At 47.7% G+C, this 10,385-nt stretch overlaps 3 protein-coding genes across 3 annotated transcripts; 2 read left to right on the plus strand and 1 right to left on the minus strand.

Annotated features, from left to right (window-relative positions):
• Positions 1–5,824: 5,824 nt before the first annotated feature.
• Positions 5,825–6,202, minus strand: LOC133757060 (small ribosomal subunit protein mS33-like). Its single transcript, XM_062187671.1, has one exon. It carries the CDS (start codon positions 6,178–6,180, stop codon positions 5,860–5,862), a length of 321 nt encoding a protein of 106 aa, XP_062043655.1. The 5' UTR covers positions 6,181–6,202; the 3' UTR covers positions 5,825–5,859.
• A 79-nt stretch (positions 6,203–6,281) lies between these two features.
• Positions 6,282–8,885, plus strand: LOC133756634 (endoplasmin-like). Its single transcript, XM_062187250.1, is given in 5 exon segments — positions 6,282–6,290; positions 6,378–7,029; positions 7,032–7,273; positions 7,275–7,494; positions 7,497–8,885. Coding segments are annotated over 5 exon segments (1,944 nt in total). The 3' UTR covers positions 8,318–8,885.
• On the plus strand, positions 8,348–9,939 carry LOC133756635 (cysteine and glycine-rich protein 2-like). The gene is given in 3 exon segments (XM_062187251.1): positions 8,348–8,625; positions 9,347–9,652; positions 9,654–9,939. Coding segments are annotated over 3 exon segments (870 nt in total).
• The last annotated feature ends 446 nt before the right edge of the window (positions 9,940–10,385 follow it).

The raw sequence follows: 10,385 nt of genomic DNA on the forward strand, positions 1-10,385 counted from the left end.
GCTCCACCGACCCTGATGTGGCTTGGTGATTTCGCTGAAAGTGGGTGGGAGTGGGCGTTCACGTGGCCCTTCAGCTGCACCTGGATTCTACTCCATGAACTGTCTTCCTCTTGGCATTGCCCTCTCCTTCCCCGAATAGGCTACCTACTGTCTGTCACCAGGGTGGCAATTCAAGATGTATGTTGCTCTGAGATGTGTAGCGTGCTCAGACAGGCATGACCTCTGCAGAAGGGCTCATGTTCTGAGCAGAATGAAACAGGCATGGTATTGATCTTGAAGTAGCAGAAGTGAAAAATCTGTCTACTTTTCACTCATTCATTCATCAACTCACTCATTATTTAGTGAACATCTACAACATCCTAAGTACTGTGCTACAACCCGTGCAACCTGAAGAGCGATTAAGTCAGACATGATCCTTGCCTTCAGGGAAATCACAGTCTAGCTGGGGAAATGAAGAAAACAAATAGGGGTAGTAATTAGTAAATAAAAGAGTATAAAACTTTCACATGTAATAAGGAAGTAAATATGTGGCTAAAATGATGAAAGAGTGACTTCTACTTTGAAAAACTGATCATAGCAAGTGTAAAGGCTTCCTGTCCCATTCTCTTTGTTTCTAAGGGACAGGAGAGCACTATAGTTCACCTTTGCCTTTCACTTTTTTTTTTTTTTTCCCCCTCGGGGAGGAAAATGGAGAGTGATGTTAAGCTCATCTCTCTCCAATTCTTTAGGAAGTGACTGCTAGGTCTGGGACTATTTGTGGCTGGGAGGGGGCAGAAATCACTGCTCTTGGGGAATTTATAATCTCATGGGGAGAGAAACAAGTTTCCCCCTGTGTTATGGTTAGAATTAGAAAAGCAAGGGAGAGAAGCAGCAGAGCTGGGGTGGGCTGCGCATTGCTGCTTCACAAAAATGCTCATGGATGAGGCTGGTGTTGGGGCACAGGGGGCTAAGCCTGGGGTGCTGCGTACCATCTTGGAGAGTGGGGTTCGAGTCCTGGTTACTTGGCTGATGCCTGTTGATGCACCTGGGAAGGCAGCAACTGACAACTTGAGTACTCGCGAGCATGTGGGAGACCTGAATTTGGCCTGGCCGAGCCCTGGTGGTTGCAGGCATTTGGGGACTGAACCAGTGGATGGAAGATCGCACTGTTTCTCTTCCTCTCTCTCTACCTTTCAAATAAATAAATAAAACTTAAAAAGGGGCTCACGGGCGGTCACATTGATCAGAAACTTGAAGAAAAGCAGTGCCGGCCGAGAGACGTACCACCAAGGGCACACAGGAGGTAGGAGGGTTCCCAGTGGGCTGAAGGAACAGCTGAGGCTGGGACAGTAGTGGGGAACCGGCTCGTGGAGGTCCTGTTGGGCGATTTAAAAACTGCAGCACAGAGATGTGACAGGGTCTGCGGAGTCTCACTCTGGCCTTGTATTCAGAATAGAGAGGGGAGTCCACCCAGGAATCAAATTGCATTAATGCAAATCAGAGGGCACAGGGACGGGGTGGTGTGAAAAGTGCCTGGGTCCTGTTGCTATCTGACTGGAACCCACTAAAACAGATGTGGGGTACACGGAAAGGGGAGTCTGGGAGTCACATTAAGGTCTCTGGCCCCAGGCCAGAAGCACTGGGAGGAATGGGCTTGTGGGGGGATGGGAAGTGTGGTGTGGGTCTGTTCAGAGACCCACAGGCATCAATATTTATTAACACAAGACAAAGGAAACACATTCAATGAGTTAATAGAACACTGTCCAGCCAGATGTTAAATTTAAAAGCGTGTATCTAGTCTAATTTCAAATAAATTAAAATAAAAAACTTTATACATAATTACACAGTACTGTAGTTTGAATTCGACAAGGGTAAGTATCTTGACAGGAAGTAAACAAAACGGCATTTAGGACTAAAAAATTATTCTTGTATCCTTACAATCTCTTTCTCTGGACAAATAACACAGCCCATTTACATACACCTAAACCAGAAATGTAGGAATGACAGATAAAGGCCTATGGTGTATTTGGAATACTGCAGCTTCTTTTTCCAAATATTGTCGCTTTTATATCAAAGCAGACAACAAGAACAACCACTAAGGCATAGATCATATTGGAGTTTGAGGGTGAGGTGATAACTCCTCATTGCTTTAGTCTAAAAGATTCCTGGATATTCAAGGAAAGTAATTTATTTGGCCAAAATATTGAGCACCATGCCTGGGACAGAGACCTTAAATAAATAGCTAAGGCCATTAATGGCTGATCTATACAGTGATCTGCCCTCAAAGAGACCCAACAGGCCAGTCTACTGCAGTGGCTTTCAATGTGGTAAGACTGGGCTTCAGCAGAAGTCAACTTGTGAAGAGCCCTGGCAGCTCTGCCAAGAGTTGGATCACTGGAAATGGACCTGCCCTGGAGTCGAAGGATGCCCAGGTCAGAGCCACAGATCTTATTGGCTCTAAGCTGAAAGCCCTTCACTCAGCCCAACTTCCAAAGTGACCATTGCAGCTGAGGGGACGGCCAAGTAGGGTCAGCAACATTGCAGGCAGAACTGTAAATTTCTTGTTAGAGATGCCCCCTGCCTTTACCTGGCCAGCTCTCCTCCCAGGCCAGCTAAGTAATGAAAGTCAACAGAGTGCCTTCCCCTAGGAGGTTCACACCTCCCTTAGGATGTACCCCATGTGAAGAGATAGATAGGTCTGGGCCTCTTAACTTACAAGGCCTAAAGCCCACCAGATTATTATCAAGCCCCTTCTGTCAGGTTCTATTTGCCTCTCAATCAGAAAACTTAATTGTAGCTTGGACAGCACCTTTCTTAGCTCCTCTAATAATGACTCTGTCCTTTGTTCTAGACCCTGTCTAGTGCACTTGGGCCTCATTCCTTCATAATCACAACCTCTACTCTACCACCAATGGCTCTACTCCCAACCTGTGTGTACTGATGGTCCTCTTCCCCACCTAAGGCTGTATAATTGTTCAGACCTGGTTAATGCCACTCTTAGGATCATTGGTTACTCTCCTCACCCTGTCTTTTATGACCTTGTCTAAATATGATCAGAGTCGGCAAACTTGGAAGGCTTCCATAGCCTTGGCAACTCATGACAACAGCCTAGGGTGGTTACTGGCGCCATAAACTAGAGTGTCAATTTGTTGGGTCAACAACAGGAGCCACTGTGCACTTGCTCCTCATGTGGGATCTCTGTCCTTAATGTGCTGTACATTGTGATTTAATGCTATAACTAGTACTCAAACAGTATGTTTCACTTTGTGTTTCTATGTAGGTGCAAACTGTTGAAATCTTTACTTAATGTACACTAAATTGATTTTCTGTATATAAAGAGAATTGAAAATGAATCTTGATGTGAAGGGAAGGGGAGAGGGAGCGGGAGAGGGGAGGGCTTCGGGTGGGAGGGAAGTTATGGGAGGGGGAAGCCATTGTAATTCATAAGCTGTACTTTGGAAATTTATATTCATTAAATAAAAGTTAAAAAATAAAAATTAAAAAAAAATAAATAAATAGCTAAGGCCTCAGGCCCTTTGTTGATTCAACAAAAGCATTAAGCAAGCATTGCTGAGGGAGACACACCCAGATGACTTAGGCAGGCGGCACAGCTACAGAGGGGAAGCTCAGGCCCTCTGAGAAACAGGGTCTTTTTTTTTTTTTTTTAATTTGGGCACATTTATTTTGGGCACGGTATAGTTCATTATAGAAGGAAAGGGAATAACTGAAACTTCAGTTTTGCTCTGTGGCTTTTTCCAATTTTGCGCTGCGTAAGACCCAGTGCGGAGCAGGGTGCGGCAGCCAGCGGCGGCTCAGGTGTAGCCCACGAGGTGCGGGGTGCTGGGGAAGGTCTTGCGCATGCCCATGCACTTGTCCTTGTCGATGCAGAGGGTGTTGGCCTTGATGGCCAGCTCGTGCTCCAGCCGGGACTTGGTCATCACCAGCAGCTGCAGCGTGTCCTGTGTCTCCCGCAGCCTCAGCTTGAGGGTCTGCAGGGTGTCGTCAACGGTGAACACCTCCTTCACGAGCTTGAACTGCTGGATGTCCCTGCACAGCTCCACGTTGGGCCGCCGCGTGCGGCACTCCAGCCTGCTCTGCGCCACCTTCAGCGGGCACTCCTTGGCCATGATGGACCTGTCCAGCAGCATAATGGTGTTCTCTGCCTGGAAGATCTCCTGCAGCGTCTTGGCCGGCTGTGTCTGCAGCTGGTTCCTCACGTCTGTCACCTCGGCGATGCGGGCTTCGAAGGCCAGGTTGGTGTGGGTGAACTGCTTCCACATCTGGTCCGACAAGCTCCCCATAAGGTGCTCCACCTCCTCCCGCAGCGGATGGAGCTGGCCCGCATGTTCTGCGAGTGCCTGATGTTGTCGTTGCTGGACTTGGCCCAGGTCTCAGGCCAAGACAGAAACCCAGGCTGACAGAACCCAGGCTCTTCACATCCTCGTTCACACAAAGGCTCTGCCGGGAGCCGAGGGCCACGAGTCGGGTTTCCTTGCCAAAGGGCCTCTTCTGTACTTCTCGCACAAACTGGGCCAGCTGGGAGTGCGTCCGACTGCAGTAATAAATCTTAGTTCTGTGTTCTTCCTCCAAGGCTTCCTCCTCATCTTCATCCACGCCGCGGGCGGCCCTCTTCTCCTCGTGGCTCTCATACTCCGCAAGCACCAGCTCCTCCTCCCCGGCCTCCAGCTGCTCCGGCGGCTCCGCGCCAGCTGCCGCCAGCATCTCCCTGCTGAGGCGCAGGAGGCTCTCGGTCTCCTCTTCTTCCTGTCTCCGGCGCTGGGCTGCAGCCCTGAGCTGCGCATTGCGCCGGATCTGCTGCAGCCACTCCTCCTGCTTCCTCCTCTTGGCCTGCTCCTCCTTCAGTCGGTCCACCAAGTCCCTTTCTTCTTTCTTCTGCACAAACTTGAGTGACCCAGTCTTGCTCTCCCACAGGCCTCGGGCTGCCCGGAAGTGAGGATGAGCTGCCTGTGCCACGCAAGGGGTCGGTTCCAGGTTCCAGCAGACGGGTCTCTTCTTGGCGCTTCTTCTCTTCAAAGTCACGGAGCCAGGAGAGGGCCCCACAAATGAGACTCAAGGACTTTCCAATGCCCGTGGGACTCTCAAATATCCCAATCTTGCCAGCCTCCAGCACCTTGTAGAGCTCTGCCATGAAGTCCTTCTGGATGCAATAGGGCGTGAAGGGAAACGGGAAATGGACGCCACCAACTTCCTGGGTCTCCTTATCCATGGTCCTTCCTGTGCCTCTCCCACGGACCAGGAGCGCGATCCTCCAGGACAGGCACGTGGCACGCGATGACTTTGGCAACTCTCTCCTCCCACGGCCCTGCACTGCAGCATCCGTGCGTCACAGCCGCTTCACCTCCTCCAGCAGCTCACGAAGCCAGGTCATCGCTGTGAAAACACCTCGGGTCCGTCTCAGCTCCCAGTGTGTTCTTCAGCCCTCAGTCTCCGCCCCTTGTTTGCTGGTGAAGGTAAACTCTTGTCCTGGACCAATCTGTACCCCCCCACACCTGTGGAAGGCCGAGCCCCCAACGGGACTCGGGATTTGGAGATCAGGAGGTGACTGAGGTGAGACTACGTCGTGAGGACGTGGTCCACGATCCAACGGGGCTAGGGTTCACATAGAGAGTGAGGGCACAGCCTTTTTTTTTTTTTTTTATTTTTTTTTTTTATACATCCATTTCATTAGTTAGGTGAACATGAGATTGTAAAACCAACACCGAGTAATTCTGCAGAATCAGAGTGTGCTTCCCTGGGTTAGACATGGGCATGGAGGTGACCGTGTTCCTCCAGCTAAGCTTCGTGGGGAACGAGGCATCCGCGTGCAGACACACACGCTCTCCTCTCCGTCGCTGAGCAGCTCTCTCTCCAAGGCCAACACTACTTCTTCTTTGTGGCTCTCTTCCCTTCTCCTTTCCTGGGTTTCCCCTTTCCGCGAAGCTTCTTCAGACGTACTTGCTCCTCCTTAAAACCTTGGTGCTCATCTCTGTAGAGGCCATGAAAACGGAGGATCCCCACGAGCACAAAGTATGTGTTGTGATTGGGATACCAGTCGTAAGTCTCCTTTCTCTTGGCCAGCGGCTGCTCACTGAACAGTTTCACCACATTCATAGACTTGGAGTCAGTGGGCCCGGCAACTTCTCCAAACAGCCGGGCACTCAGCCGAGTCATGCGCAAGGCATATTCTGAAAGCGAAGACATTTCTTGGGCAGCAAGGAGCAAGAGTATCTACCAAGGCCTTCCAGGTGCCAAAGGTGACTTCTCGCCTCTTCTACAGAAGTTTCCTCAGAAGCTGCAGGAAGATGCTCCTGGTTACAAACGTTGCCTTTGTCGTGTATTGTTAATTCCCGTGAGGGCGCCAGGACAGCTTCTACTGCAGTTGGAGTATTTCCGGTTAGTTCTCTGGACCTGACCTTCCTCACCCACGCGCCGCGGAAGGCCCGCCCCCGGAAGGCCCTCCCCCCCTCAGTCTCCGAGGTGAAGTGAGCAGGATGATGAAACTTATCATCAATTCATTGTATAAAAATAAAGAGATTTTCCTGAGAGAACTGATTTCAAATGCTTCCGATGCTTTAGATAAGATCAGGCTAATATCACTGACTGATGAACAAGCTCTTTCTGGAAATGAGGAACTAACAGTCAAAATTAAGTGCGACAAGGAGAAGAACCTGCTGCATGTCACGGACACTGGTGTGGGAATGATTAGAGAAGAGTTGGTTAAAAACCTTGGTACCATAGCCAAGTCTGGCACGAGCGAGTTTTTAAACAAAATGACTGAGGCACAAGAAGATGGCCAGTCAACTTCCGAACTGATCGGCCAGTTTGGTGTTGGTTTCTATTCTGCCTTCCTTGTAGCAGACAAGGTTATAGTCACATCCAAACACAGCAACGATACCCAGCACATCTGGGAGTCCGACTCCAATGAATTTTCTGTAATTGCTGACCCAAGAGGAAACGCTCTCAGACGGGGAACAACAATTACCCTTGTCTTAAAAGAAGAAGCATCTGATTACCTTGAATTGGATACAATTAAAAATCTTGTCAAGAAATACAGTTCATAAACTTCCCTATTTACATGTGGAGCAGCAAGACGGAAACAGTCGAGGAGCCCGTGGAAGAAGAGGAGGCAGCAAAAGAAGAAAAAGAAGAATCTGATGATGAAGCTTCAGTGGAAGAAGAAGAAGAAGAAGAAAAGAAACCAAAAACTAAAAAAGTTGAGAAAACAGTCTGGGATTGGGAACCTATGAATGATATCAAACCAATATGGCAGAGACCATTGAAAGAAGTAGAAGAAAGATGAGTACAAAGCTTTCTACAAATCATTTTCAAAGGAAAGTGATGACCCCATGGCCTATATCCACTTCACTGCTGAAGGAGAAGTTACCTTTAAATCCATTTTATTTGTACCTACGTCTGCTCCAGGTGGTCTGTTTGACAAATATGGATCTAAGAAGAGTGATTACATTAAGCTCTACGTGCGCCGGGTGTTCATCACAGATGACTTCCATGACATGATGCTAAGTACCTGAATTTTGTCAAGGGTGTTGTGGACTCGGACGACCTCCCCTTGAATGTTTCCCGTGAGACCATCCAGCAGCATAAACTGCTTAAGGTGATTAGGAAGAAGCTTGTCCGAAAAACTCTGGACATGATCAAGAAGATTGCTGATGAGAAATACAATGATACTTTCTGGAAAGAATTCGGTACCAACATCAAGCTTGGTGTGATTGAGGATCACTCCAATCGAACACGTCTTGCTAAACTGCTTCGATTCCAGTCTTCCCACCACCCAACTGACATTACTAGTCTAGACCAGTATGTGGAAAGAGTGAAGGAAAAACAGGACAAAATCTACTTCATGGCTGGGGTCAGCAGAAAAGAGGCCGAATCGTCTCCATTTGTTGAGCGGCTTCTGAAGAAGGGCTGTGAAGTCATTTACCTCACAGAACCTGTGGATGAATACTGCATTCAGGCGCTTCCTGAGTTTGATGGGAAAAGGTTCCAGAATGTGGCCAAGGAAGGGGTGAAGTTTGATGAAAGTGAGAAAACTAAGGAGAGTCGTGAAGCAACCGAGAAAGAGTTTGAGCCTCTGCTCAACTGGATGAAAGACACAGCCCTCAAGGACAAGATTGAAAAGGCTGTGGTGTCTCAGCACCTGACAGAGTCTCCGTGTGCTCTGGTGGCCAGCCAGTACGGATGGTCTGGCAACATGGAGAGAATCATGAAAGCTCAGGCCTACCAAACAGGTGAGGACATCTCTACAAATTACTATGCCAGTCAAAAGAAGACATTTGAAATCAATCCCAGACATCCACTGATCAGAGACATGCTTCGATGAATTAAGGAAGATGAAGATGACAAGACTGTTATGGATCTTGCTGTGGTTTTGTTTGAAACAGCGACACTTCGGTCAGGATATCTTTTACCAGACACTAAGGCATATGGAGATAGAATAGAAAGAATGCTTCGCCTCAGTTTGAACATTGACCCTGATGCAAAGGTGGAAGAAGAACCCGAGGAAGAACCTGAAGACACCATAGAAGACACCACAGAAGACACTGAGCAAGATGAAGAAGAAATGGATGTAGGCACAGATGAAGAGGAACAGGAACCAGAAAAGAAATCAACAGCTGAAAAAGATGAATTGTAAGTTATACTCACCATTTGGATCCTGTGTGGAGAAGGAATGTGAAATTTAAGTCCTTTCTTTTGGGAGAGACTTGTTTTAGATGCTCCCCCAACTCCCTTCTCCCCTGCACTGTAAAATGTCGGGATTTTGGGTCACAGGAAAAAGTGGGTTTTTTAGTTGAATTTTTTTGAACATTCCTCATGAATGTAAATTTGTACTATTTAACTGACTTCTTGGTGTAAAATCTTGTCATGTGTAAAAAAATAAAAAAGATCCCTTGTGGCTACTTCTGACCAGAAAGTGGTACTTGAAGCAGGCTGTTTCCAAACAAATATCTAAAGTGTGTGGCATGGGCTGGCAGTCCATGGACAGCATGGAAATTGATCATGGTGGCCACAGATGACATTTCTTATTATGTGGTGGTTAGTAAAACCGGCTTCTGTAGGAACTCAGAAGGAAGATTATTTACTAAAGAAAAGGAGACTAGGAGAAAACAATGTTTCTAATGTGTGTAGCAGGCTATTGACACGTTTTGGCAAGACCTTATGTGCTCAAAAAAATAATTGCTTGTAAGAAAATGTGAAAAGAAATAGATTTCAGAAATTGGGGTCTTGGAAAATTGGAAATTCTGACAGGCTTTAGACTCCAAACACAGAGAGAAAAGGACCTGAAAGCTAAGCTCCATTCAAATAAACCTAGAAGGCGATTGGATTCCCTGCATGGTCTTTTTCTACAAAGTCTGCCCGCTCTGTCCGGGGTGAGACTTTGTGTCTCTGACCTGAAATGCCTGTCTGGGAGGAGGAAACAGTGTGGGGCCTGCGGCAGGACTTTGTACCACGCAGAAGAAGCGGAGTGCAATGGGAGGAGCTTCCACTGCTACCGCTTCCTGTGCTTTGTTTGCAGTAAAAGTTTAGCTAGCACAACAGTGGCAATTCATGAGGAAGAGATCCACTGCGAATCCTGCTATGGAAACAAGTATGGGCCCAAAGGCTACAGTTATGGCCAGGGTGCAAGCACATGCAACATGGACCGTGGTGAGAGACTGGCCTCAAGCTAGAAAGTGTTCGCACAGACCTAAAACAAATCAGGAATATAAAGGTGCTAAGTGTTGCAGATCTGGGGATTCTGTGTATGCTGCTAAGATAATTCGGGCTGGAAAGCTCTGGCACAAAAACTGTTTCCAATGTGCAAAATGTGGAAAGAGTCTTGAATCAATAACTCTGGCTGAGAAGAAAGGTGAAATCTATTATAAAGGTTGTTATGCAAAGAACTTTGGGCCCAAACAATTTGGTTATGGCCAAGGAGCTGGAGCTCTTGTTCACACTCAGTAAAGGTGCAACCCCAGAATTAAACATTACACACTAAGAATCTCATCGTAATCTATATGCCAATAATCTTTTAACACTAAACTGTGGGGGCCGGTGCACAGCAGGTAAAGCCACTGTCTGCAGTGCTGGCATCCCATTTGGGCTCTGGTTCGAGTCCCGGCTGCTCCACTTCTGATCCAGCTCTCTGCTATGGCCTAGGAAAGCAGTAGAAGATGGCCCAAGTCTTTGGGCCCCTGCACCCACATGGGAGACCCGCAAGAAGCTCCTGGCTCCTAGTTTTGGATTGGCACAGCTTTGGCTTTTGCAGCCAAATAGGAGTGAACCAGAGGATGGAAGACCTCTTTTTTTTTTTTTTTTTTTTTTAATTTTTGACAGGCAGAGTGGACAGTGAGAGAGAGACAGAGAGAAAGGTCTTCCTTTTGCCGTTGGTTCACCCTTCAATGGCCGCC

The sequence above is a fragment of the Lepus europaeus genome, chromosome 3 (assembly GCF_033115175.1).
Source record: "Lepus europaeus isolate LE1 chromosome 3, mLepTim1.pri, whole genome shotgun sequence".
NCBI lineage: Eukaryota > Metazoa > Chordata > Mammalia > Lagomorpha > Leporidae > Lepus > Lepus europaeus.